This window comes from Pituophis catenifer, unplaced genomic scaffold, assembly GCF_029215685.1.
Source record: "Pituophis catenifer annectens isolate HBS135680 unplaced genomic scaffold, rPitCat1.0.hap2 SCAF_10, whole genome shotgun sequence".
In the NCBI taxonomy this organism is placed as follows: Eukaryota; Metazoa; Chordata; class Lepidosauria; order Squamata; family Colubridae; genus Pituophis; species Pituophis catenifer.
The window spans coordinates 16120284-16147698 of NW_027256890.1; the positions used below are offsets into that span (position 1 = coordinate 16120284).

Genomic DNA, 27415 nt, shown 5'->3' on the forward strand with positions numbered 1-27415 from the left:
TGGAAACGGAGCGGGCGACGGCGGTGCTGCGGCGGCTCCTTCGGGCCGGGGGCTCGGCCAGGTCCGGCTGCGAGCGGAGCGGGTCCCGCCGAGCGCCTGCGGGGGAAATGGAGGGAGGCGCCCGGCGGGACGACTCTCTGCGCCCGGCGGATCCCTGCGGGCTGGGTGGGAATGGGCAGCCTTCCCCGGGGGAAGGGACTACAACTCCCAGAAGGCGCGCCGGCTCGGAAGCCTGCGAGGGGCCGGGGGAGGTTGGTCGCCCGAGGGGCTCCTGTCATGCCTCCTTCCTTCCCTCTCTCGTAGGTCCAGGATGATGAGGAACTGGGGGGTGATCGGTGGGGTGGCCGCCGTCTTGGCCGCCGGCCTCTACGTCCTCTGGGGCCCCTTGGCGGAGAGGAAGCGGCGCAGGAAAGGTGAGCAGGAGGGGCGCCCACCTGGGATGGCACCCGCAGCCCTGCTCTTCCCCTGCGACGTTACCCGCTTGGGAATTGAAAGGGCTGCAAGCTCGGAAGGCACCGGGGAGCCCCCCCCCCCCCAACCCTTCAGCCTGGAGCAGAAGAGAGGGTCTTCGGTTGGAATAAGAAGAAGAGCAGGGTGAGCTCCGTAAGGCTAACCCATTATACGTACGGATCTTTTTCTCCGCAACAGGGCTGGTGCCCGGGCTGCTCAATCTGGGCAACACCTGCTTCATGAACTCCCTTCTCCAAGGGCTGTCGGCCTGTCCTTCTCTCATTCAGTGGCTGGAAGGATTCGCAGGTCAGGACTCGGCTGGCCAAAGCAAGAAGGCTGGCCAGCGGTCCCTCTCGCTGACCTTGCTTCGCTTGCTGAAAGGTAGGAATCCTTTTGCAAGGGTGTGTGTTGGCTGTCGTTTTTCTGAAGTCCTGTGTTTTAACCTTTGGCTCCTTGTTCTGTTCATTGGATTACCTAGCAAACAGATGCAGCGCTTTTTATGATAACGGAGGAGGAAACGGCGAAGTAGTGGTAGAACACAGTTCTAGAAATGATGCTGTGAATATTGGCATGGCAAGAGGACGCGTTTCAGCTGAAATTTGTAGAAAACTAAATGCAAATTCTGCCATTTGACAATGTTAGGGCAGGCAAGTGTGTTCTGACAGTGTTGTTGTCAAGGTTTTCCACTCTGTAGACTGTCCCAAAGCACATGAGTATAAAGTATTTACTTTAGAATCAGAGGCTTCAGGACTGGGAGGGAAATAAGTTTGCTTTTCTGAGAGACTCTGCATTAACTCTTTGGGCTGTTTATTGCTTTCAGCTTTATCCTGCCAAGAGGCAATGGAGGACGACCTCCTGGATGCAAGCTGCTTGTTGGAGGTTTTAAGGCTGTACCGCTGGCAAATCTCCTCTTTTGAAGAACAGGTAGTGATCAGAAAGAAGGAAGGCTTCTCGGTATCCACACATTGACTGTCTGGTCTGTGATATCAGGCATATTAAAAACAGGAGCAAGAATTGGCTTCTCCCTATTCATTGCAGTCACCTTTCCTGCTGTGGTTGACCTGGCATTTTAAACTCCCCTATCATTTTCTCCTTTGCCAGGATGCTCATGAACTGTTCCATGTTCTTACTTCTTCACTGGAAGAAGAGCGAGACGGTCAGAGCCAGATTCCACATTTATTTGATGTGCATTCACTGGAGGTGAGTGAAAGAATAGCTAAGGTGCACAACTAGAATTAGAACAGAAACCAAAATACAGTTTAGGACGATCACCCGTCCTCTACCTGCCTGGGAGTTTGCCATCTTGAACTTTTGAGGATTTATTTTTCAGTAGCCTACATAGGGCTGTGCAGGGATGCCTTTTATCTTTCTTTACAGTGTTTAAATCTCCAAGACAAGTGATTCCATCAATCAAAAGTCTTGATATTTCTGGCTTATTTTCATAGTACACTGTATTTGTTGTTTTTCCTACCTAGGAGCCGGAAATACCTCAAGAACAAATATGCTGCCGGACAAAAGGTAAAAAAAAAATAAAAAATAAAAGCTTTTAACAGGGTTGTCAACCATTACACAACCGATCGTGGCAAATGAGTTGTATTTTGTAGGTCCGCTTTATCCTGTGCCAAATTGCTGGAAAAGGCAGCATCCTTTTCACGGAAGACTGACCAGTCACATGGTTTGCAAGCACTGCAAGCAACAGGTACGTAAGAAAAATAAGTGTAGAAATGTGTGATCTTCTGGGATCCACCAGAATGCAACAGTTGCCGTGGAACTGTCTGACTTGGGTAGGGCAACGGAGGGGCTTCCCCTTCCTTGCCTGTCTGCTGGGAGGTGGGAAAATGTTCGGGTGGAATCCAGGGCTCCTTTCTCTTTCAGAGTCCCCTCAGGTACGATACCTTTGACAGCCTTTCCTTGAGCATCCCCACCACCATGTGGGTAAGTCTCTTTCCTCGGAGGTCCACAGCGATGCTTTACGAATCTGCCGGGCTTCTGACCTTTGCTTGACTTCCTCCCGTTGTCCGCAGGGCCATCCCTTGACGCTGGACCACTGTCTTCGCCACTTCATCTCCTCCGAGTCGGTCAAGGATGTCGTATGTGACAACTGTACCATAGTAGGTCTTCCGAGTACCTTGGGATCGTGTGATCCGTTTTGTATTTCACACACCAATTTGCACACGGGTGTAAAAGTAGTGTCTTTGTGAATCGTGTCTTGGACCCACAGGACCCCTGAGCACCTTGGAAATTGTTTGTTTTGTCCTCTTCCCCAAGATTCAGGCTGAAGGGACGAAGGGCCTCCAAATTATGGAGCACCAGAGAACGACTTTTGTTAAGCAGCTCAAGTTAGGAAAGGTAAGAATCGGGGTGGTGGAACTGTTGTGGGTTTACTCTCTTTCTCTTGCTACATGTGTACTACAAACTCTGCACAGGAAATACTCCATTCTCTGTCTCGCTCCATGTCAGCAAATGTTAGAAGATATGGAAGTTGGTAATGAGGTAGGATTTCCTGCGGCAGACGGAAAAGTCCCAGGGCCTTTGTGAAGATGAAGCTATCACTTGTCCCTGAGAGGCTAGCTTTCCCCATTCACATTTGTTTTCCCTTGTGAGGGGCCTCCGCCTGTAACTTGCAGAGGATCAACCAGCATCACAGGCTGACTTCTTAAGCCACTGAGAAATTTGACACTGATTCTGCGTGGGCTGAAGGATGTCCTAAGAGCCAACGGGGGGTTAAACTTTGGGCTTGTGCTTCAGCTACATTGCACATGGGAATGCCTCATCCCGCCGGCAACAGCCCCATTTCCCTCTCCATCCTGACTTTCTAGCTCCCTCAGTGTCTCTGCATCCACCTGCAACGGTTGAGTTGGTCCAGCCATGGCTTGCCCCTGAAGCGGAATGAGCACGTGCAGTTCAGCGAGTTCCTCATCATGGATCTATACAAGCAGCACTTCCCCACCCATAAATCCAACCCCAGGGAGGGTCTGCAGGCGGAGCCAGACCCCGGGCAAGGTAGGAATTCATGGAGACCAGCCCTGCCTGCTCACCTATATTGGGGGCCATCAGACATCAAGAATGAGCTTCCTTGTTTTTACAGGTGGGGAACGAGCAGGGAACAGCAAGCCCATTCTCAGCAACGGCACATGCTGCACTCCGTGGCTGCCTCCCTCCATCAGCTTCCCTTACATGGCAGTTCCCGGCTGTGGGTAAGTGAGGACAGGGTGGGCTGCTGCTAGACTTCCTCAGGGACGAGAGCAGCCTGTAAAATACTATTTGTCTGCATCTTCCATGGGCTGCTGAGCCTGTCTATGAAACACATGGGTATTGGTTGAGCCTTTGGGTGAATTCCCGCCCTGCCTGGACCCAGCCCTGCCTGAATGGTTCTAGAGGCAGCTGCAGCTGTTGTGCCAAGAATGTAGGCAGTTGCTAGAGAGCTCAAGAGGGGAGGATGGTTGTGGAATGAGCCTCTGCCTCTCTTTTCCCTCCAGTAGTTCCCCCGTCTACGTGTACCGCTTAATGGCTGTGGTGGTCCACCACGGGGACATGCACTCAGGGCACTTTGTGACCTTCCGCCGTTCTCCGTCATCTTCCCGGACTCCGCCGTCTGCCGGCAGCCAGTGGCTTTGGGTTTCCGATGACTTGGTGCGCAAGAGCAGCTTGCAAGAGGTCCTGGCTTCCAGCGCCTACTTGCTCTTTTACGAACGCATCTGCTCCAGGCTGCAGCCTCCCAGCCGAGAACTCCAAGCCGAGGAATGACAGAGGAGAGCAGGCCATGCACGGAGTAGTCGCTGCTCTTCTCTGGGGCAGAAACACATTGTGGGGTTTCCTCCACGGACACCCCAGGATGCAGTGGGTGGAGGGGGTGCCTCTCGACAGGAGCTGGCCCGAAGATGCTCGGCATATGTGATTTTCATCCGTATCAGAAAAATCTTCATGTGCTCCACAATACTTTGTTCCAGGAATTTCAAGTAGAGACCTCTTAGGATCTTCTCCCTTGTGACATTCACCTCCTCTTCCTTTGTGGTGATTGATTTACTGCTAGTCTTTTCACAACATTTCATGTCTAGCAGATTTAGTCAGACAACAACCTACCATGTCCGGAGGGGAGGGTGGAAAAGTCTTTTTAAGTGCCTTGATCGTATGTTCATTAGCAGCAAGAGGACCACTTAGGTGTGGCTGGGGCTCTGGGATTCCAGGGGAGGCCAGTGGAGCCGAAGAAGGCCTGCATTTCTGACGGGGGCCTGAAGCTGCTTCCCGTAATGCAAGGTGGCATCTTTGTATTGATGAGTCTGTTGTAATTCCATTTGTTTTCTTACCAGGATCTCCTTCAGCAAAAGGGGGAGCCCTCTTTCCTATACCTTGCTAACTCTGCCACCAGAATTTGCCGATTTAAAATATTTTGTACATGATAAAATTGCTGCTAAGATTCCAAATGTATTTGGACCCATCATCTGTCTTTGTATGTGTGAGAGAAATCCTTTTCTCATCTTCCTGCACTGGCTCCTGTGGAATCAAAGCCAGGCGATGAGTGTCCTAACGACGTAACTTGTGTGTCCTATTAAGAGTCAGCAGCCCAACACCAATGGCAAAGACAGAGCTTTTCTCCCATAGGAAACAAAGGATCACTTTTTATTTATTTCAGGGTATTAAAAGACACAAAACAGTAGAGTTTGTGCACCTCAGGCATGCTGCTGCTTGCAAAGTCACCTCTACTCAAGTTTGCTCAAATGGAAAGGAGTGGGGCAAGGCGCAGATAGGCCCTGAGAAGGCCCAGGTTCCTCCTTAACTCCAAGCTGCAGGATTCCCTGCATTTGGGGAGACCTTGGTGTAGAGACACTTTCCTAGAAATAGGACAGTGATGCCTCCCTGCTTAGAGAAGTGTCATGAATCTTGATCAGCTCCTTAAGCAGCAAGCAGATTGAACATGCACTGAGCCAGAGATTACGTTTGTGCAGCACTTCTCCCCTCCCCCCCATAGTTAACCGAAGTCTGGTTTATTCAGTTAACCCAATTTTCTTGGTTCACAGGATACTTTGTGCCACAGGCCAGGTTCATACAGCCCTCCAGGATCAAGTGTGACTGGCTGATTAGGGAGGGAGTGAATCCGAGGCAAACCAGAGCCACAAATACAGCTTGGTTAGAGGATCCAGAGGCTGCATCAGGTTGTGCAGAGCCTGTGATTACAACAGCCCAGTCCAGATAGGTTTCAAGAAAAGGGAGCTGTAAACCCAGGCTACAGCCTGTGAGAAACAAGGGAGGGGGGGGGGTGTTTGTCCTTCAAGCACCCAAAAGGGAAAGGGTGGAAAGATGCTTCCCTTCCCCCCGCTGACACCCCCCCCCCCTTCCCCTGCCTCTGGAAGCTAAAGAGTCCTAACTTTCCGAAAGGTCAGGTTGATTCTGGGTGCCAGCACTTTCTTGCGGCTGGGCAGGCTGTGGTACCAGTAGTGATTGGTGGGGAAGTTCATCATTAGCAGACTGCCATGATCCAACTGCAACTTGACAGGTGCGATTCGGTGAGAGGCGATTTTGCCCCGAGAAGCCCCATGGCGGAAGATGAAGTCCCTGCAGGCACCGAAGGACACGGAGGCAATGGGGCTGTGGGGAACCAGTTCCCTCTCGTCATCCCTGTGCTCTCCGATGTGGTCGTGCCCATCTTTATACCTGCAGAGGCACAAGGAAGATCCTGTATCCGTCTGCCGGGCGATGCAGCATGGCAGCTGGAGAACCCCAAATCCCATGTTCCAGGAAGAAGTTCATCAGACGGATGGTGCTTCCTGCTGTCTGAAACACCCTGGGGAATTACCTGTTTATCAAAACGAAGTTGAAGGCGTGCATGGTGACCAGCTGGACACGGTCCCTGATGCGATTCAGAATTGGAATCCAGGGCTTGGGGGAAAAGGTGACACCAGAGTAAGTGTAGGTGAGCCCAGCATCCCCGTAGGTCACCTGCTTCCTCGGGATTTCGTGCCACTTCCCAAAGATGTGTAGCTTGGTGAATTCACCTGTTTGGGGGGAAAAACAAAGCAGAACTCAATCCTGCCACAAATTTAGGCTTCTCAGGAGGGAGAAGAATCAGTAATGGAGAGGTACCTCCTGTAACCCTCTTCCAAATTGACGGCAGGGGGCAAGAAGGAGAGCAGGGATTATTTCCTGCTACTCCAGGTGCTTCCCCGCCCCCCCCAGACCTACAAAATACCAGCCAGGTGCAGGGAGCTGCATTCACCTTCAAAATACTCCACTTCCTTTTCGAGCTGCTGGAAGATTTCGTCTGCCTGGGCTCTGCCATAGAGAATGGTATAGTCACAGATGAGCCCCTCTGCCCGGATTTTCTTCCATGGCATGCCTGGCAAGGGGCTTATCTCTTGCTTGGCTGCCTCCTTCGGGCTGCCTTGCTGGGCAGAGTCTGCCCTCTCCTCCTCCTCCTCCTCTGTGGCCCTGGGCCCCAGGCCCTTCTCTGGGGTGGATCCAGGAACTGCTGGGATGAGGAATTTCTCCATCACCCACTTCAGGAGAAGGACAGAGCGGGAGGAAAGCGGCAGTCCATGGCAGGGGGATTCTGGCCGCTTTCTCTGGCGCCCCTCGGCAGAAGGGCCCCAGAGCTCCTTGGCAAGGTTTTCCTACAGCAAAGGAGGAAACGCCAACCAGCAGCTGCTGCACCTGCCAGGCCAAAAGCAAACACCTGAGAAAACCAGCAATAATGGCGAATAATAACCCAGCCCCCTCCCTCCCTCTCCCCCCCCCATCAGTCCCTCAAAGCCTCTAAGGCTGGGCCAGAAGGGAAAGCCTTTCGCCCCAGGCACCACCTGCCTCTTCGTTCACAGGGGGAAGCGGGCAGGTGAGCACGGCGCTTAGGGGCGCTTCCTTCCCCCCCGGGCCACTCGCAGCACCACCGGCCACCCGAAAGCCCGCTCTCCGGCTGAGTGGAGTGCCCAGGGCGCATGCGCCAAGCCCCCCCCGACATTTTGCTCGCGGGGGGGCTTCTACCTGGCCACAACAGCGCGCATGTGCGAATGTAATGGGCGGGGGGGAGGGCGTTCCTTGGTGGCGCGTAGCCAGTATTTTCCCGCCAATTTTTTTCGCGGGAGATTCCAAGCGACTCCGCCGCAGCAGCCGCCGCTCCCGACCTGCAGCGCCCCGTTGCCCCGGAGAGCGGTTCCACCATGATCGGGCAGAAGTCCTTGCTCTCCTTTTTCACGGCGGCGCCCGGCAAGAAGAGGAGTCGCTCTCCGGAGTCAGCCGCGGCGGCAACTGAGGTACTTTTCGGGGAGGGTTATTATGAAGGAAGGGCTTAATTAAATTATTATTATTATTATTATTATTATTATTATTATTATTATTATTATTATTATTATTATTATTATTATTATTATTATTATTTATGCGGGAGGCAGTCTGGGGATTCGGAGGGAGAAGCGGGGCATGTATTCAGCTACCACGTTTTTACTAGTAAAGGCAAAAATTGCTGTCTGAGGTACCGACCAATCAGAAGCCTCCGAAGGCTCTTAGTGGGAGGGTCGCTGGGGCCGCTTCGGGTCACGTGGCCCGGTGAACCACCAAGAAATCACGCTTTAGGGAGGGGCTGAATTTAGCTGGAAATGGTTCTGATTGGTCTTAAGGGGTAATCCCACCTATCTTCTACCCGCAATCCAATTAAAGCTCTGGGCGGGCCAAGGGAAAAAAAGCAACAATGGACGTAGACCAATAGGAAGGCCCCCTCGCCCCCTTGGGCGGCATGCTGGGTTTGTTTTTCCCGCGAAATGCGCACGTTTTTCTCCGGGCCGGAAGTGTCGGAGAGGCGGCTGCGGTTGCTTCGCCTCCATGGCACCGGCCTTGGGAATTAGATTTTCTCCCCGCGGCCGCTTTCCTGCTTCCCTTTCCCTGCGCCTGACCCGCTTCTTTTCCCTCTTGCAGGCCGCCAAAAGATCGAAGATTAATGGCTGTTCCACGCGATCTCCCCCGCTCAGCCCGGAACAGGTGGAGCGCATCCGCAAAAACAAAGAGGCGGCACTGCAGAAGCTCGCAGCCCGTACCGCCAGCAACATTCCTGCGGAGCTGGGGCAGAGCTGGAGGGTCTCCCTGGCCGGAGAGTTCGCCAAGCCGTATTTCACTCAGGTGGGCAGGAAGCCAGGACTTTTGCTAAAGGATCAGGGTTTTTTATTGGTGTGTTCCCCCCACCTTCCTGCTTTTAGGTCTTAGGCCAGCTGATTAAAGAGAAGGGGTGCTTGTTAATTAGCATTATTGGAGTGAATTTTAGCCTGTTCCTGCTGATAACAAGGTTAGGCAAATGCTTTTATCTCAGCAGTCCATCCTCAAAGGCTACCACACCACTGGGACAGGTGCTTTTTAAAGCAATTGGCTTGTAGGCCTTTTTTAATGATGTTGAAGGTTTTAACAGCCGTCTTCTGATAACATCTGTGAGGACTGCTTGGGTGAGACACAGTAATTCATCTCCTGGAAGCCACATTCTGCCCAGCAGAATTTGTGATGAGGGTACTGGACAACATCAGGGCAAAGACTGTTTCTGTGCATGTTTTGGAATGTGATATCTCCTTAGCTGAGGTCTAAATAAATCCCCCCCCCTTTATACAGCTGATGACATTCGTTGCTGAAGAACGCAAGCGCTGTACAGTTTATCCACCCCAGCATCAGGTCTTCACTTGGACCCAGCTGTGTGACATCCATGATGTGAGTCAACCTGTTATAATTAGTCTGCGTTTATCATCTTGTTCCTTTAGGAATGGGTAGTGTTATCTTCAGGTGTTTACCCTTAGCTATTAGCTGAGTTCATACGACACAGGTAGCCACTGGGTTTTTTTTTTCTTTTTAGTCATCCATATTTAAGCAAATCCTGGCTTAATGCAGCGTGTGAATCCAGGCACTTTGCCTGTCGCCCTAACCAGTTCCCAAGTTCAATGTAATGGCGTTTGCTGCTTTTTGGAATACTACTAAGAAAGAGCAAAGAATTTTCCGCCTCATCAAGTAGAAGCATAAATCTAGACAAAAAATTGTTTGAGAATAGGAATAACGGATGTGGAGTGTTTAAATGTTTTCTGCTCTTGCTTTCAGGTGAAAGTTGTCATTTTGGGCCAAGATCCATATCACGGGCCCAATCAAGCTCATGGGCTCTGCTTCAGCGTCCAGAGACCAGTTCCCCCTCCGCCCAGGTAAGGTTCAGCTCTGGCCCAGTAGTTCTGTTAGGGCCAGGGGTGCCGTGTTGTTTTATAGCATTCTTTGGAACAGCTGGCTGCTGAATATATTGTGTGAAAATGTGGTGCTTCTGAGACTTGTTTTTCTTTATAGCCTGGAAAATATTTACAAAGAGCTTGCTGTGGATATAGAAGGCTTTTCACATCCTGGCCATGGAGATTTGACTGGATGGGCTAAACAAGGTGACCCAATGCCATTCTTTTCCCAATTGCTTTCAGGCTGCATTTGGTTCTGCTGCATTCGTGCTTCAATTGCTAGAGTTACCCAGCCTTTGTGACAGATCTGAAAACTGAATGTCACATCTTTGTAGATCATACAGGCTGGTTGATGTGTCTCCCCTAAATATGTATTTTAATTACTATTTCTAACCTCTCACAATCACGTTTTTCACAAACCACAAAGCAAGTAATCAAATCAACTGCCATCTTTCAAACTAGGCTTGTAGGAAAACCTGTCATAGTGAACAAAATAATTGTAGTTCTTGTATTAAGGGACTATAAAAAGCCTCCATAGAAATAGTACAAAATTATGCTTGAAAGCCGTGAGAGGAAACAGTTCTAGCTCCACCCTTCTGTCCCGTCAATTTTGGAGGCTGCATCCTGGATGGGCATATGAAGTGATCTTGATTATCCAGCTTTGATGGGAGCAAAAATGACTTTATTCCAGCATTCCTACTACTGGCATCGTGCTGTTGTTTTTACAATCCAGGTGTGCTGCTGCTTAATGCTGTGCTCACAGTCCGAGCTCATCAAGCCAATTCCCACAGAGAGAGGGGCTGGGAGCAATTCACAGACGCCGTGGTCTCCTGGCTGAACGAGAACCTGGACGGCCTGGTCTTCATGCTGTGGGGAGCTTATGCTCAGAAGAAGGGCAGCTCTATTGACAGGGTAGGTTGGCTTTTGACAACAGCACTTGTCTGCTGTTTAAAAGGAGATCTAAGTGAGCTACCACACTTGGCCATAACGCTGTTTGCTTGCAGTAAATGATGAACCTAATCATGCTTTGCGCCTTACCATGATGGGAATGCTCAGACAGCTTATCTACCAAATGAGGATTAAAATAAATGAAACCTTTGCACGGGTGGGTGAATCTAGCCAATGAAACTATTCCTTTTTAAAAAATTCAATCCACCTTCTAACTCAATAGAAGTAGAAACGTGGCCTGCTTATAGGATCTCTTTGCTTAATTCTGGACAATTGGGCTCTGCTAGCTTCTTAATCTATGCCTTTAAATCACGCCGGTTCTTCAAGCGTGTGGGGCTGGGAAGTCTTAACGCCTCTGGCTTCTTGCAGAAACGGCACCACGTCCTACAGACAGCACATCCCTCGCCCCTCTCGGTGCACAGGGGTTTCTTTGGCTGTAAGCATTTCTCCAAAACGAACGAATTCCTGAAGAAATCTGGGAAGCAGCTGATCGACTGGAGGGCCCTGTAAGGATCCTGAAACTCCCTGGAGACCACAAGAGCAGCCATTTTTGTCCCTAACATGCTGGAGAGCCTCTGCAGAAATATTCTTGGACGGGTTTCTTTGAAGCTGATCTAAACAGTATTCTTTTCACTTTTAATTCAGGGTTAACCTGAGTCATGGTGTTTATTCCAAGTATATTTTTTAAAATTTTGGAGCAAACGGAGATTAGCCAAAGAACGCTGCCCTGTTTTTCTTCAAATTCTTCATCGCTGTCAAAAACTTGGTGCCAATCTTTTCCTTGCAATCATGACCCCGAGGTTTTTGTTTTTCCTTCTCTTATGCTTCTCAGAGGAAAATGGAAATATTGACAGCCAACAAGGTGCCTCTTTGTTTTGCTTCTGCTGAAGAATTCATTCAGCAAGCTGCTTATTTCATCCAAGCTTGAAGCCTTATCTAATTATCCCAACTTGGGTCTTTTTTTTTAATCTGCCAACGATTTAAGACTTTCAAAAGGTGCTATGAAAAATAATTTTTAGTAGTTTGACTTGCAGGAAGCGGACCAACAGTTTGAATGTATTCCACTTTTGGGACCAGATTTAAAAGTATTGCCAGAATTCTGTGGGAAATGTTACTTATGTAGTACAGAAAGGAGAGCTGCAGTTGGCTAAAACTTACAAGCCAAAAGTTTTCTAGGAAACCAGTTTGTGTTCAGATGAGGGCTTGATTGGCCTGCGAGGCTTCGCACTTGGGGTGCAGCTAGTCCTCAGTCCGGTGCAGAAAGAAAGCCGGTTCTGGCGCCAACCTCTGGTATCTCACTTCTGCCAAACTCAGGTGCCTTTTCGATGCTGCCCTAGCCCAACGTCTCGGTTACAGGTTATTCCCACAGGAGCCGTTGCTGAACTCCCATCAACTTCTGTGTGTGAGAAGAAGAAGAAGCCTTGTGTTTCGTATGCAAATTGCATATGGAGAACTTCCAGCTGGTATATTTATAATACCAACTTTAAGACACTTTTAAAAAAAAAAAAAGAAAACCACATCTTTCCTGTAACACTAGTTCCCTACATTGACGTGTTCCAAAGTTTTCAAATAAATGTTTCTGATATTTACTTGAATTCCGTGATGCCCGTTTTCGAAAGATGACTTTCCTTAAATGGTATTTTAGGAATAGGTTCAAACTCCTTTGCAGGCACTCCAGCGTTTCTCAGTCTGGGGGCGGCAGAGATACTCTCTTGCGGGGGGGGGGGGCTGCCAGGGGATGGATCATGCCCAATGAGGAGGGGGTGGGATGGAAAGCGGGGGGGGGGTCTCTGGGCAAAGGGAGCTTTCAAGCCCTTCAAAGACGCCAGCTGTGCTCTGTCCCCCTGGAAGCGGGGGGGGGGCTTAGGGCCGCATAGGATGATGGGCTTTGCAATACTTGCAGTGTGGGTTTTTAGCCAGCGGCTGCTTCCTCCTCCAGCGGGGGCCTCTCGGGCTGCGACTGCTGGATCCCCGGGGAGGGGGGCGGGCTGAGAGCCCTGGGCTCCGGTGCGACGCCCCTCCCGGCGCTTTGCACGTGGGCGCGTGGAGCGGAGGTCCCAGCGGAAGGCAGCGCGTTGCAGCCCGGGACGGCAAGTGCAAGGAGCCGTCCTGCAAGCGGCCCTGCTTGGAACGGCTTTTATCGGGGCGGCTCCGCCTCGCCTGCAGACGAAGTGGCCGCCGGCGCCCTCCGCCCGGGAGCTCTGCTTCGGAGGGAAGCGGCCCGGCTGAGCAGGTGGGCCTTGCCCCGGGGGGAGGCGGGGTAGGGGGGGCCGAGGTCGGGCTCGCAGCCGGCGGGGCTTTACAGGATGGAGACAATAAACGGGGGCGGCGCCTCCTGCCTTGGCTGCCGCTTTGAATAGTGCAAAAACGATGCGAAGGAAAACAAGGAGGGTTTCCTTCAAACTCTACTGAAGTTTGTGTGTGTTGTGTTGTGTTGTGTTGTTTATTTGCAAAGGAAAAGGTAATCTTAAGCACAACGGTACTGTCCGCTACACTTTTAATTTTGTTTCAGTTTATCTTTGCCAGCAGCAAACACACCTTCGGGAGATGCTGGAAGTTGTTGTTGTTTACAACATTCAGTGCGGTGTGTGGTATCCAGTAACCTTTGGAGGTGTGCAAAGCAGTTGTCAGTTTTTATCCTGGCGAGCGAACTTTGCCCCAGTTAAAGTCAAAGTGCCCTGTTGGGCGGGCACAGAATGCCATGGAGCCCTGCCACCTGGCACCCGCTGCTCCAGCCTCCCGGGGCCAAGAAAGAAATTTCCATACAAACACAACACAAGGGTGTGATCTTCTTTCAGACTGGGAAGCTTTGAATTCGGGCGTGCTCCGTTTTGGGTGGATTTAAGGTTGAGATGTGAGTAGCACAAAAGCCAAAATCTTTCTATGTTAGGTGGTGTGACCAGCAAAGAAAGGACTTCCTTTGAGCTGCCCTTTCCTAATGTCACTATTGCACTTCATCTCAGCCAGAAGCTTTTATATCAGCTTGCTGGCTGTAATAAAGTTTTTGATTTGGGAACTTTATTATTTATTGGTAAGTTTCTGTTCACCAAGACTTTGCATGAGCTGTTGGCAACTGTGCATTTTGTTTGTTATATATAGACAGAACCACCAAGCGGCTAATTTGCTCAGCATTAAGGATGTTAACATGTGAATAATTGTGTGTGTTGTGTGGCTGTCGATGTCCATGCAAGATCCAGTTAATCTTCACATTCACGGACTTCCAGCTGCTGAGCAGCCCAAGCTAATTTGCTTGTCAGAAAGCGAATCTTTTTTTAGAAAGTATATTAATGGACTAGAGAAAGCTGGAAAAGATTGCAGTTGTAATTAGTTAAAGCAGCTTTAGATAATTCATTAGATGCAGAACTTAGCAAATGTGAATCTCTCTCTGCTGTTCCTCCAAGGAACTTCTCAATTTTGGGGTTCTTCTGGTGAGTTTTGTAAATGGCTTTGATGGAATAGGAGATGCTCTCAGAGTATTTATATTTAAAACAGGTTGGCAGAAAATTCATCTTATTTTCTTTTTTAATTATTACTATCATGTGGATTTCCTTCCCCTCTTCTTAATAAATACTAAAGATTTGCTCGATTAGCAAAGATTCAGGTTTTGATTTAACTGAGGTCGTAGTTGTATCCCTTTCTTGGAAATTCATATTCAGTTTAGTCGGATTTGGGGCTAAGCAGTGTTAAAATAAGCGGTCAAAAGGAAGTAAGTTACTCCTTAAATTGGGAACCAGTTGCGAATGATTTGGCTCCTATGCTGCAGGCTGGAGGGAAAATGGGCCTTGACTGCCATGTGATTGAGAACTGAGACCCTGAGTACCTATGGAAACCAGCAACCCTGATCAAGGGCAGAGAAGAAGAAGACTTCGTATGTCCTTTAAAATGTGGGTTGTTGATTGTTGTTGCAAAAGTTGTTACTGACTCCTTGGTCTTGGCTGTAGGAGAAAGGTCACTTCTCTAGATGTTGGAATTGAAGGCAAGGGTCTTCTGGAGCAGAGGGAGGGTCTTGCCTAAAGAGGCTGGATCCTGGTGGGCCAAGTCTTCATATTTGGGGTCTCGGGGCAGGACCACAGCCAGCCCTGGATACTGTTTGCGGAGGATAAAAATAGCAAGCTCCTTTATAGCTTTAGGAAGAGCAGTTGCCTGGGCAGCCAGGAATTTCGGGCCTGGGGGAAGTGGAACTTCTGGGAGGCACTGAGGTGCATGTGAGTCTGCAGCTGAAGAGGCAGAGGTTGCTGGTGGGGCTTCATAATTGGGTGGGAGACCTGACTCACTCCATTTCTACACACCGCCTCTTTACTCAGTGGTAAAATTCCACGCTGAGTTGCGAAAGAATTGATGTTTGAGTCCTTGAAAGCTCGTGGTGGATCCATTATTGAAAAGGTTAGTATATGTCAGAGCAATGAGCCGCAAGCCAGGAGGTTTAGGGGACCGCTATTCTGCTTGCCGTGAGCGTCACGCAGTAGTGCCGCTTCTCCCAGAGTCAAAACAGTCTCTTTGGCTTGAGGGAGGGGCATCTTCTCTTCTACAAGGTTGCTCTGCCCTCTCGGATCCAAGGCCCTGATTCTGAGTCCCCAGACTCCCTGTGCGCACAGGTATCCCTTCCCCAACTGAGCGCTGCTGTTTCTCTTATTTCTAGGGTTCCTGAATGGTTCTGCTAGTGTTCGTGGCCTTGGTGCTTGGGCTGTGGCTGGTTTGGACCAAGATGGCCAAAAGCCCTCCACTTGGTTTGAAAAAACTGAAGCTTGAGCAGCCTGTCCCGGAGCAGCTGACCACCCCCGAAGTCCAGCAGCTGCCTTCCAGCGGGTTCCTTCCACAGTTCCCGGGGGATGAGGCAGAAGCCGTATCCTCAGAGCCCAGCCAGGCCCCTGCAAGCCCATCGAGCCAGCCCCTTCCCTGCACCCAGATACCCACAGATCCCTCCTGCCAACGCAAGCCCCCCATCCCCCGCTCTTCCTCGGACTGTGTGCTGTCTCCGGCCGCTGATTCCGCCAGGCCTTTGAGCCGGTTTGCCCGAGTGTCCTCAACGCAGCTCTTGAAGCAAATGCACTCCCTGTCCTTCGAAGAGCAGGCCGACAGCCCTGCCCGGAGGAAGCAGCAAGCCATGGCCAAGTTTGTCTTGGGCTCCTTTGAAGACAATTCTTCGGACGAGGAGCTTGTAGCCGGAGGAGCCTTTCCGAGGAGCAGGAGGAGACGGAGCAGCCTGGCCCATCTCGGTTCTTCCTCCTCCGTGAACTCGGAAGCGAGCCTTATCATGAGGTAGGCAACGTGGTGACGCAGCTGGTTTGGCCTCTGCGCTGAACCTCCGGGAGGAGCCAATTCAGGGAGGGCCAAGGTGAGCTCCCAATATTTGGTTAAATGTCACTTATTTCAGGAGGCGTTTGGATTGAAGCCACTCACTGTCCTGCAATCCCTTTTTTAGATTGCTAGGATCTACTTTCTAACCCTAACCTTAAACACTCAAAGAGCCTCAAAGGTCCTCACCGGAAGCCCCCCGTTCAATTCTGGAGCTGACCGGAAGTCCTGTTCCCCCACCATAGAGTCTCCTCCTAGCGCAGTGTCCTTTTTCCTCTACCTGTCCTAACAAAAAAACCCTATCAATTGTGGAGCTGACTGGCGACAATCAGTAACCTGAGCAAACCAGGGGTGAAAACCAGCAGGTTCTGACAGGTTCTGGAGAACCGGCAGCGGAAATTTTGAGTAGTTTGGAAAACCGGCAAATGCCACCTCTGGCTGGCCCCAGAGTTGGGTGGGAATGGGGATTTTGCAATATCCTTCCCCCAGGAATGGGGTGGGAATGGAGGTTTTGCAGTATCCTTCCCCTGCCACACGCACCAAGCCACGCCCACCAAGCCAAACCATGTCCACCAAGCCACGCCCACAGAACCGGTAGTAAAATAAATTGGATTTCACCACTGGAGCAAACCCCCGCTTTGGCTTTTGTTTTAATCCGTCTAATTTACCCCACGTGTTTCAAGTATTACAAACTTCCCATATTTGGTGTACTGAAGCCGGAAAGCGTGGCTGCCAGGGCTATCCCTCTGTCTGCAGCAGTTGTGTTTAGGTTTAGGTTCCAAGCCAAAATATCTCGGGCACCAACCTGAGGAAGACTGCTAGAAGGACTCCTCATTTCTGGTTGGGTGTCGAGAGAAATCCTTTGAGCCTGGCTCTTGGATCTGCAATTGTTTGTGCAGGAGTTAAGGACTTACAGCGACGAGTCTTGGGATGAAAACCGGAACAGCCTGGTATTTCTGTGAAATGCTCCCAACACTTTTCTAAACGGCTTTTTGAAGTACAGGAACCTGATGCGCAAATCAAAATAGTGAGGAGCAGGAGGATATTCGGATCCCGGAAGCCATAAATCCTTGTGACGAGAGTGCAGAGAATTATCGGCTGGTCCTTTCCACTGTGGATATATTCTGTCCCTTTCACATCCACCACATATTATTTTATGCGTTGATATCTTCCTTTTTATTTCTCTTAAAGAGCTTTGCCAGTACAATGAAGGCATAAAATACAAAGAAAACAGATCAGTTCCTGGTGCCATTAAATGAGCCACAGTGCTGATAACGAAGGCTTATCAGCAATCTAAGCACGAGAGGCTGCTTGGGATCAAGGGCCAAGGATAGACTTCCAGTTGATAACTAAGTCAGTGATCGGGGAGACCCCGAGTATTGTTGTTTTTTATGGCCAGTCAGCCAGTCAGCCAGATGTTTAGATTATACCAGGAGGTTTTTCCTCCCTTGAGCCACCTGGGGGTGCTGCTGGGGAGCGGCTGAGTCGTATCTGGCCCCTCGCCCACAGGGGAAGGGGAAGCCAAGAGGAGGGGGGAAGTCACAGAAATGGAGGAGGAGGAGGAAGAGGTGGCCTCCGACTCTGCTCCTGCCTGCCTCTCTGGGGGTTCCAAAGCACAGGAGAGGAGAGGAACCTCTCTGGGGGTTCCAAAGCGCAGGAGAGGAGAGGAAGAAGCAGCAGACCGGAACTGAGTACAGCACCCCAGAGGTCAGTACCGGCCAGCAGGATTCTGACATGCTTTAGGTCTGGGCAGCTCCTGAGCAGCCTAAGCAGAAAGGAGAAAGGGGACAGCTTGAGATAACCAAACAAACGTTCCTTTCTCAGAGCTCATGCAGAGTCCAGCAGCGGCAGCTCCTTTGCAGAGGTCGGGCAGGGAGGGGGAGATGCTAGCAGCAGCTGCTGGGGGCCCTTCCTTCCTTTATGGTCATTGGGGGGGCTGAGAATCGTCCCCTCCTGGAAGGTGGGCAGAGAAAGCAGCTCCCGAAAGGAGGGAATAACTAACGTTTCCTGGGCGGGTGTTTCCAAAAGCTCTAAGCTTAGACGCCCTTTTGTCCTTCAGTCGCCACAGACATGCACAACTGTTTGCGGAGAGTTTCTCAAAATAATTTCAGAAGCAAATTTCTTGTGAATGAGGTTTTCAAGGATTGTTTTGTAGTGATGTTTCCAGGAAATGTTCCTCAGCTAAACAGCCCAATTTTGAAAACAAGCCCATCTTGCAAGCTTAGCATGGGAAGTCTTCCTTCCTACCCTCTTGTCACTTTTGCCTGCCCTAATCCACTTATCTCTGTTTGAAATGCGGAGCTTTTGAAGGATTGGCAGCCTAACTGAAGGTTGTTCTAGAAGGAAGTCATACGGGCGGTTCAAAAGATATGAGTGTTTTGTGTTAGAAGGGTCACCTTTTACCAAAAGTCTGTTAACTGAAAAGGTGGGAGGAAGGCGCTTAACAAGGGCAAGACACACAGAAGGGAGAAGACTGTTGGTGGCACAAATTACTGGAACAATTTCACCTTCATTAAGAAACTTATCCTACCTCCATCTGCCCCACCCCCCCAATTGACTGCTCTTCTCCCGCAGTCTCGACAACAGCTTCCAAGTAATTTGAGCTCCATCTCGCATTCTTTCCTGAGGAACAGACTCAAGCTATGGATGGAGTCTTACAGAACTATTTCCGCCTCCTTCCAGGCCCAGCATGTCAGGGATGTACCTGGTGAAGAAAGGACGGGAGCAGAAGAAACTGGACCTCCACAGGGACTTCACGGTGGCATCACCTGCTGAATTTGTGACTCGTTTTGGAGGAAACCATGTGATTGAAAAGGTATGGCTGCTGAAGAAGAAGCAATGCTCCCCTTAGGCTATTGTGATGCAGCCGGAATGGCTGCCTATTAAATACATTTCTTCAATATAACGCCCAGCACTTATAAAGAAACTTTATATAAAGCCAGGGAAATATTCCAGAAGCTCAGCGGTAATGCTGAAGGGTTCTACGGCTGAGCTGGGAGACCTCCTGGCCTAAAATGAGCTGGATTGTCCAGTCAAATCTGTTCCAAGGTTCTCTCATCTGGTGCGCTTCCTGGAGAGATGAGTGGCCTGTGCACGCCTTCTTCCCAACCTCAGGTCCTGATCGCCAACAACGGCATTGCGGCTGTGAAGTGCATGCGGTCCATCCGCAGGTGGGCGTACGAGATGTTCCGGAATGAGCGGGCCATCCGGTTTGTGGTGATGGTGACACCTGAGGACCTGAAAGCCAATGCAGGTAGGCAAGCCGAGGCCGCCTTCCCAATTCCCCGGGGCTACGGATGGCTCTCTTCACCCTTTGGCTGAAAACCCTTCCTCTTCTAGAATACATCAAAATGGCAGACCACTACGTGCCCGTCTCTGGAGGAACCAATAACAACAACTATGCCAATGTAGAACTGATTGTGGATATCTCAAAAAGAATTCCCGTGCAGGTAATTACCCAAGTTTTCTGTCTGTCCTGGGCTGCCGTGAAGAGCAGGTAGGAAAAGCGGGATGTAAATATAACGAGTAGAATGGAATTTATGAAAATATAGAACTGCCAAAGGGATCCCTTTGGGCTCTGGGGCAAAGGATCACTTAAACTTCTCCTCCTAGGCTGTCTGGGCTGGTTGGGGGCATGCCTCTGAAAACCCCAAACTTCCAGAGTTGCTGCAGAAACATGGGATTGCTTTCCTAGGTAGGTGTGTTTGTGTTGGCACAAATAGATCTTCTTTCCCAGAATTTGTTCTTGTTGTTCTTCTGGAATAAATTTTACCTCTTTGGAGCAGAGAATTTTTACAAATCCGTAAAGTGCCTACCCAGGCTAGCTTTTCTACTGGACCCAAGGAACCTCCTTGAGCAATCAAGGTTAAATGCCTGGCTCACAAAACAGGTGTGAGCAAGCTCCCTGTCACTCTTTCTAATCCTGCCTATGTATAGCTGAGCTTCTCTGCTTTTGTCTGGGCCTCCAGCATTCCAGCCGAGCTCAGGGAGGCCTCTCCCAAATAGATTTTTCCCCAAATGTCAGCTGAGCCTCTTTTCTCTGTTTACTAGGCCCACCCACTGAAGCCATGTGGGCCTTGGGGGACAAAGTGGCTTCCACCATCGTGGCCCAGACCATCCACATTCCAACCTTGCCGTGGAGTGGCAGTGGTAAGAGGACTTCCCCACTGCCTTGCTGTCCCGTGCCCTCTTTTTACCTGGGGTCTTGCAGCTGTGATGCCCGCTTCCATCTTGGCCACTCCAGATCTCACAGGATAGAGAAAGGGCTGCATGACAGGAATCTCTTCTCTTTTCCTGCCTTCTGATGTATTCCTCGCATTATTCTGAGGCATGATGAAGCCTGTGCTTCGATCGTAAAGAAATAGCCCTTGCCCTTAAAGTTTTGTTGTAATTTTTTTTTCTAGACTTAGTTGCTGAATGGATCCAGGAGGAGAAGCAGCAGGTGGGGACGCTCACTGTTCCCTTGGAAACCTATCAGCGGGGCTGCGTGCGAGACGTGGAAGAAGGCTTAGAGGTAACTGGAGGCACCCCAGGTGCCTTCTTATGAGTTAGTGTTGTTAATAACAATATTAGTAGAGAGGAAAAATGATAGAGGCTGAGGCAACTATGCATGGAGGAAGGTTTTCTGAATTAAGCTGTCCTACCTTTGAGCTTCCTGTTGGATCCTGCATTGGCTGCAAAATGAAACAGACCAGGCAGATTTTTGTTCTTTAAAAGATTCATTAGTCTCCTTCATGGAAGGAGAGAATCAATCCTGTGTAAATCTCGGCTTATGTGGAATTTTAAGCATAGTACATTATTTTTCTGGCTGGACACAGTACCAAATAAATGGTAATGTTTGTTCATTTGTGTCAGAAGCATCACAGTTAAAATAATGTATATGATACATACAGTTTAAAATATAAAAGGCAGGATTAAAATATGTACAAATTAATAAGTGGGTAATGGAAGCCTGTCCTTTCAGGATTACTCTGTTCCCATGTTCCTAGAATTTGTGCAAAGTGCTACAGACATGAAACGGTTGGCAGCTAAGCACATGACTTCATGCCACTTTGTCTTACTAGTTTAGGTAATCTATGCCGAGCATATAATCCAGCTATTGATGGACCTGCATATTTCAGCAGGTGGCAATGCCTCTCTGCATTGAATGCCAAGGTTGCATGTCCTTCGGCTTTGGCGCAGGCCTGGTCAGGCGCATTTTGAGGAAGGCCGAGTCAGTCTGGGCAGCACAAGGCCTTTGAGGGGAAGTTCGGGGGTGGGATTCCAGAGGAGCCTTCTTCACCCATTGATTCTTCCTTCCTTCCTCCCCTCCTTTCTCTTCCTTCTCTCAACTGTCAGGCAGCCAAGAGAATCGGCTACCCGGTGATGATCAAGGCCTCCGAAGGGGGAGGCGGCAAAGGGATTCGAATCGTGGAAGGGGTGGAGGAGTTCCCTGCCCGCTTCAGACAGGTAAAGGAGGAGCTGTTCTGGGACTTTCCAGGACCAGATTTCCCCTCATTTTAAGGTATCCGTGTTCCTCCAAAGAAGGAATACCAGCCTGTTCTTTGTCATAGTTTATGAAATCCTCTTCCCTCAGCTTCCTTTAAAATCCACACTGAGAAAGAATTCAATTGTTTGACTTGAACTAATTAAGGGGTTTTTATCCTTGTACTCTTACAGCCCAGAGTGCTGTCCTAATGCATAACTCCTTGGATTTTAGCCAGCTGTTTGGAAGAACTAGGCACCGTGGCACTTTGTTTGATTTTCTTGCCCTTCGTCCAATAGGTGCAGAGCGAGGTCCCTGGGTCACCCATCTTCGTGATGAAGTTCTTGCAGCATGCCCGCCATCTTGAAGTCCAAGTCTTGGCTGACCAGTATGGGAACGCCATTTCCTTGTTCAGCCGGGATTGCTCCATCCAGCGGAGGCACCAGAAGATCATCGAGGAAGCCCCGGCCACTGTGGCTCCTCCGGCTGTCTTTGAGTACATGGAGAAGGTGCGCATGTGCGAAGTCCTAGCAGAGAACAAAGACCAACCACAGACGTCACTTCTTGGAAGGGAGCCCCAGAGCAAGCACTTCATATGGAGAGCAGTTTGGCCATTGCAGCATTTCATGCTGCTCATCTATTTTATTCCTGGTCTCTTTCTCCATGAGGCTGAAGATGCTGGTTCCTCTTTATTTCCCAGCCCTTTGCAATCTTCTAAATGTGCTATAAGCTAAATTGGAGGCGAGAAACCTTGACCAGCCCAAAATAACCAAGGGAGCCTCAAGGACAGAGATTTCAACCTAGGTCTTTTCATTCTTGGTTCCTACTAATGGAGAATATTTGTACCTCAGGGTTTTCCAACTGTGTGTCTGTTGTGACATTCATAAAAAGAAAGAGCTCCTACAGGGACTCTATAGCAGATGGTCTACACATATAGTAATGAATTCTTTGAGATTACATCCTCTGCTTTGCTTGGCAACCACTCACTCCTCGGGAGCCATTGTACTTGAATAATGTCCCAAGAAGTTGCGTATTTCTAACCTGGCTGTGTTGTATTTTTTCTCCGCAGTGCGCTGTGCGCCTTGCCAAAATGGTGGGCTATGTCAGTGCCGGGACGGTGGAGTACCTCTATAGCGAAGGAGGGAGCTTCCACTTCCTTGAGCTGAATCCCCGCCTGCAGGTGGAACACCCTTGCACAGAAATGATTGCTGACGTCAATTTACCAGCTGCTCAGCTCCAGGTATTCCTGTTCTCAAGTCAGTTTCTCCAGCAGCTGTTCTGAAGTGTGTCGGAGGGAGAGGGGCTTAGTTTATGTTGCAAAAGAAAGCTGTGTGCCCCTTCAAAAGAAGCGCTGAGACGTCTAACAATTTCTTCTCGGCCTGTTTCTGTCTTTTCCTCCTTTCAGATTGCCATGGGGGTCCCGTTGCACAGAATAAAGGACATCCGAGCTCTCTATGGAGAGTCCCCATGGGGGGACCATCCCATCGCTTTTGAGGGCCCCAGCAATGCTCCCGTCCCTAGGGGCCACGTCATAGCAGCACGAATCACCAGTGAAAATCCTGATGAAGTCAGTGGAGTTAAAAATCTCTCATATCTTCTTTTTAAGGAGTGCAAATGCCTAGAAAGGCTGGGGGGGGGCATAGTTGGGTGGGCTCTAGCTTGCCGGGTAAGAGGATAGGATCTAAAACATGCACTGTAAATAGTAAACAAACCTCCCGGTTTTTATTTGTTTAAAGTGTTTGTTCTGTGCCTTTCTTTTCTTTTCTATGTTCTCCCCCGTAACTCTTTCAACTGATAGCTAAAAATAATGAGCATGGCTGAGAGCTTTAGTGCAAATATCTAGTACAGGTAAAGGGACACAACAAAAAAGACCACTGTTTATTTTCCAATCAAGGCGGATTGAGTTTGAATAATTGCTTCCAGTTGCATCATCAAACTATTGGGCAATCACAGTCAGGGTGGATTTGATTTAAATCAAGTTGATTTAAATCACAATTTAAATCATGATTTAAATCACTAGTAAAAAGGCTTGATTTAAATCAACTCGATTTAAATCATAATTTTTAAAGAGCAACTGTCATCTCTGCTACTCCTTTGACCCACTGTTGACTCACCAATAGTCCCAGTGTTGCAGAATATACAGCCTCCTGCTACATAACAAAGCTCCATTTCATGCTGAATAAACTAAATTATTTATGTATCTTAAATAGAAAACTATCTTACGAGAGATTTTTACCCCAAAAGTTTTTTATTAAAATAAATTCGATATAAATCAAAAAAATCCGATTTAAATCAAAAAATCCAATTTAAATAAAAAAATCTGATTTTTTTGATTTTTTTAAAAAAAACATTGATTTTTATCCACCCTGCTCACAGCTGACCCCTGAAAAGGAGGAAAATGCTGGTGCTTCATGGGTTTAAATGGTCATGAAGGAGACAATTTCTTCCCACCAGTCCTAACGGACTGGGAGAGGACATTGTAATCTCACTTTCTACCTGCTCAGAAGCCGCCTTGGAGCAGTGCCAAGGGCTGCCTCTTTAGAGCTTTGATGTGGCCCCAATTCTGCCAAAGGTGAGCAAGTCTGCCTTTCCTGCCCCCTCCCCCACCATCACCTGTCTCTTGCTGCACCTTGCAGGGTTTCAAGCCCAGCTCTGGCACGGTGCAAGAACTGAATTTCCGGAGCAATAAGAATGTCTGGGGATACTTCAGTGTGGCAGCCGCGGGTGGCTTGCACGAATTTGCCGATTCGCAGTTTGGACACTGTTTCTCCTGGGGAGAGAACCGCGAGGAGGCCATCTCGTCAGTATTGCCTTCCCTTAGGCTTTCATGGGTGGTGGAAACCTTGTGGGGGCTTCCCCAGGAGGCCCTTGGGACTCTCCATTGGCTCTCCTTTTATGGGGCACTCGCCCACCCCATCCACCCCCTGCGTTCTACTACCTGCTTTGTTAAAAAGAGCCAATTGCACGGATGGTCACACATCCCAAAAGGAACCTAATCCTGTCAGCTCCCCTCCCTTTGCTGGGGTGTGATTTTCACCCCCCTGGGATTGGGAGAAACAGAGCAAGTTGGGACTTTAAGCATCTGGCTTGTCTGCTTTCAGAAATTTGGTGGTCGCCTTAAAGGAGCTGTCCATCCGTGGGGACTTCCGGACGACGGTTGAATACCTGATTAAGTTGTTGGAGACCGAGAGTTTCCAGACGAACGAGACAGACACCAGCTGGCTCGATCATCTGATCGCTGAAAAAGTGCAGGTGGCAAAGAATTTGGCAGATTTTCAGGAATGGCTGCTTGTATCCTTAGAACCTTCTTTTTCAAAAAAGACCCTAGCCCATATTTTCTGTTTTTAGATAACCACGTTTTTATTTGGATTTACTCTCATGTTTTGCACTCATCCTCGTACGTTGATGTTTTCCAAATTGAGCAAATTCTTCCTCCGTTGGCAGGCAGAGAAACCGGACACGATATTGGCTGTGGTCTGTGGTGCCCTTAACGTGGCAGATGGGACCTTTAGGACCTGCATGGACGATTTTCTGCATTTGCTGGAGAGGTAAAGGATCATCCTGGGATCCGAGCCCCTGGCCATTTCATGCAATTTATTGCGCCATCAGCAGGTCTCTATTGGGGGGAGGGGGCACAGGTGTAAATGCTTTGAAATGCATTCATTGCAGAGTTTCAGCAATTAAGATGTGCTGGGATGCTCTGTGGAAGGTTGCCTTCCTAGGACCTAATACCTGGTGTTACGTATGTAAGTCACTCCGGGAGTCTCTTGGAAAGAGTTAGAGGGGACGAATGTGATGTGATTCCTCTAAACATATTTGGGAATACTTTTTCTGACCCTCAACAGACAATTACCTGAAAGGGTCAGGGCACTTTTTGGTCCAGAAGTGTAAAATGTTGGCTGGTTTTTCAGGGGCCAAGTTCTGCCAGCAGCCTCCCTCCTGAATATTGTCGATGTGGAACTAATTTACGAAGACACCAAATATGTGCTTAAGGTATGTGTGTGTTGTGGCCCGTCAGCGGCCTGTGCAGTTAGTAGCTGATTCCGACAGCGAGGAGGCTGGTGTGGTGCTGCGCGAGCAGCCTGTGCAGTTGGCACTCGAGTCGGACAATGAGGAGGCTGGAGAAGATGTGGTGCCAGAGGCGGGGATTCAGCCAGGGCCTTCAGAACCTCCAGAAGCTCCCTTAAGTGAAGAGGAAGAAGAGGAGGAGCCTCTTCTTGATGCACGAGCGCACAAAGGCAGGAGTGGCTCCTCAGGAGGAGGTCTCCTCGAGAGTAAGGTTTGGGCTAATTGACCACTCCCCTAGCCTATTTAAGGAAGGACGATGATGAAATTTGCAGGAAACAACTGTTCAAATTCCTTCGTGTCTTGATTACAGAAAATGTTTGATTTGGCTCTTGTTTCTCTCTTATCAGTTTTCCTGCAAATTGCTTCTGGGCATTCTGCCAACCACAGTAAGATTATGGTTATCTGAGATACTGTGCCTCAGAACTGAGTTATTATTCTTTGAATTCTTGTCAGCTGTTAATGAAGTTAAATTAACAGCCCTTGTTCAGAAAAGACTGATTTATTGTACTTGTGTTCGAACAACTACTAAGAAAGGTCATTAGTAGTCTTTAATTAGTAAACTAAGGTTTGTACGGACTTCGTGTGTGCTGTGTTCTTTGGGGTCCATAGCTGTGGCCCAAATTTCTGTGGGCTGAAATGGGAAAATTCCTTTTTGGATAGAACAGGGAGGGAGTTGTCTCTCTCCCTTTCCCCCTCTTTTGCTTTGTTTATTAAAACAATCGGCATTTACATTTATCAATGTAAAGATTTTTAATTGGTTTTAAATGGGATTTTAAATTTGGGGTTTTACAAATTGGGCCTATTATTTAATAATTTTAATTATTTTTAAATTTTGTCTGTCTTTGTATTTTTAATTAGGCTGTACACCACCCTGAGTCCTTCGGGAGAAGGGCGGTATAGAAATAAAATAAATAAATAATAAATAAATTTATGCTTGGAAGGAAAGCAAAAAAGGCTGATTTCTCCGGCCTCTGACAGGTCGCCCGTCAGTCTCTGACCACTTACGTCATCCTAATGAACAGCACCCACATTGAGATCGATGTGCACCGGCTGAACGACGGGGGGCTCCTCCTGTCTTACAACGGCAACAGTTACATCACCTACATGAAAGAAGAAACCGACCGGTAGGTGATGAAAGGGTTCTCCTGCCCGACATGCACAAACGCTCACACCCAGGCCTCACAAACACACTTCTTCCATTGCACAATCGTTTCTTGATCTCTGCGGTTGGTTACTTGGCTAAGAGTCCTTTCTTGATGGAAAGAAGGGGCCTTGGAAGGAGCCAGTTGATGAGCTCGGCTGAAAGAAGCAGAATCTGAGGCTCTCTCTTCCTCAGAGAGGCAACATCCAACCAGGTTTTTATTTTATGTTCTTTTATTTGCTTCTCCGTCCTCTGGCTTCTGACCTCCAGATACCGCATCACAATCGGCAACAAAAGCTGTGATTTTGAGAAAGAGAAAGACCCATCCTTGCTCCGGGCCCCCTCTGCAGGGAAGCTGCTGCAGTATACGGTGGAGGACGGGGGCCACATCTATGGGGGTCACAGCTATGCAGAAATGGAGGTAACTCTCGCACCGGCCGCGGGGGGGGGGAGGGGGAATCTGGATTTTTCACCGTGGAAAGTGGCTGTTTCTCTGTTCTGACCTAGGCTTCCTGAGTCAGTAAAACACACGAGTAGTCCCAAAAACCTTTTTTTATTGCAACAGCTGTGAATTTTGTTCATTCACAGATGAGTCCCAAAATAGTTGTAAAGAGTCCTTCGGGATAAAGCTGATAATCACCCACCTTTATCTCCCTTGACACGCTGCCAAAGACCTACTTAGCAAAGCCACACGGAGTCCAGAATCAAACAGAGCTTCAGGCTTTAAACTGCACAGAATTAACAATGTTGCTTCCTGCAAAAGCTCACGTGCCTTTACTCCTCTTTTAAGTCTTATGGGAGAGGCCAATCATCTCCCAGTCCTACTCCCAAGTTGTCCCTTTTGTTTTAACTGTTCTTACCTTCTGGCAGCTCTGC

The 27415-nt window shown here is 49.1% G+C and overlaps 4 protein-coding genes across 5 annotated transcripts in view; 3 read left to right on the forward strand and 1 right to left on the reverse strand.

The window, feature by feature from the left end:
* Nucleotides 1–13: 13 nt before the first annotated feature.
* Nucleotides 14–4857, forward strand: USP30 (ubiquitin specific peptidase 30). 2 transcript variants are annotated; one of them, XM_070950427.1, is made up of 13 exons: nucleotides 14–61; nucleotides 304–413; nucleotides 649–831; nucleotides 1271–1374; nucleotides 1552–1650; nucleotides 1926–1968; nucleotides 2055–2149; nucleotides 2326–2385; nucleotides 2475–2561; nucleotides 2719–2799; nucleotides 3270–3453; nucleotides 3539–3647; nucleotides 3933–4857. In XM_070950427.1, the coding sequence occupies exons 2-13, from the start codon at nucleotides 311–313 to the stop codon at nucleotides 4195–4197; spliced, it is 1413 nt and encodes a 470-aa protein (XP_070806528.1). In that variant the 5' UTR covers nucleotides 14–61; nucleotides 304–310; the 3' UTR covers nucleotides 4198–4857. The 2 variants fall into 2 exon arrangements, with proteins under 2 accessions (XP_070806528.1, XP_070806527.1); XM_070950426.1 differs by having other exon boundaries at nucleotides 16–61; nucleotides 3930–4857.
* Nucleotides 4858–5740: 883 nt separating this feature from the next.
* Nucleotides 5741–6938, reverse strand: ALKBH2 (alkB homolog 2, alpha-ketoglutarate dependent dioxygenase). Its single transcript, XM_070950727.1, has 3 exons — nucleotides 6665–6938; nucleotides 6245–6443; nucleotides 5741–6102 (listed from the first exon to the last, which is right to left on the reverse strand). The coding sequence occupies exons 1-3, from the start codon at nucleotides 6936–6938 to the stop codon at nucleotides 5802–5804; spliced, it is 774 nt and encodes a 257-aa protein (XP_070806828.1). The 3' UTR covers nucleotides 5741–5801.
* A 663-nt stretch (nucleotides 6939–7601) lies between these two features.
* UNG (uracil DNA glycosylase) lies at nucleotides 7602–12026 on the forward strand. Its single transcript, XM_070950869.1, has 7 exons — nucleotides 7602–7694; nucleotides 8353–8553; nucleotides 9031–9126; nucleotides 9508–9605; nucleotides 9742–9830; nucleotides 10357–10535; nucleotides 10941–12026. Exons 1-7 carry the CDS (start codon nucleotides 7602–7604, stop codon nucleotides 11079–11081), a joined length of 897 nt encoding a protein of 298 aa, XP_070806970.1. The 3' UTR covers nucleotides 11082–12026.
* A 3193-nt stretch (nucleotides 12027–15219) lies between these two features.
* Nucleotides 15220–27415, forward strand: part of ACACB (acetyl-CoA carboxylase beta) — a 29083-nt gene continuing 16887 nt past the window's right edge. Inside the window, exons 1-17 of the mRNA XM_070951227.1 lie at nucleotides 15220–15830; nucleotides 18549–18681; nucleotides 18981–19119; nucleotides 19206–19315; nucleotides 19479–19560; nucleotides 19917–20015; nucleotides 20270–20379; nucleotides 21204–21314; nucleotides 21630–21839; nucleotides 22400–22570; nucleotides 22736–22897; nucleotides 23967–24130; nucleotides 24432–24582; nucleotides 24775–24878; nucleotides 25242–25323; nucleotides 26377–26522; nucleotides 26810–26960. Of these exons, the coding sequence (XP_070807328.1) occupies nucleotides 15220–15830; nucleotides 18549–18681; nucleotides 18981–19119; nucleotides 19206–19315; nucleotides 19479–19560; nucleotides 19917–20015; nucleotides 20270–20379; nucleotides 21204–21314; nucleotides 21630–21839; nucleotides 22400–22570; nucleotides 22736–22897; nucleotides 23967–24130; nucleotides 24432–24582; nucleotides 24775–24878; nucleotides 25242–25323; nucleotides 26377–26522; nucleotides 26810–26960 (2736 nt within the window). The remainder of the gene's footprint in view (nucleotides 15831–18548; nucleotides 18682–18980; nucleotides 19120–19205; nucleotides 19316–19478; nucleotides 19561–19916; nucleotides 20016–20269; nucleotides 20380–21203; nucleotides 21315–21629; nucleotides 21840–22399; nucleotides 22571–22735; nucleotides 22898–23966; nucleotides 24131–24431; nucleotides 24583–24774; nucleotides 24879–25241; nucleotides 25324–26376; nucleotides 26523–26809; nucleotides 26961–27415) is intronic.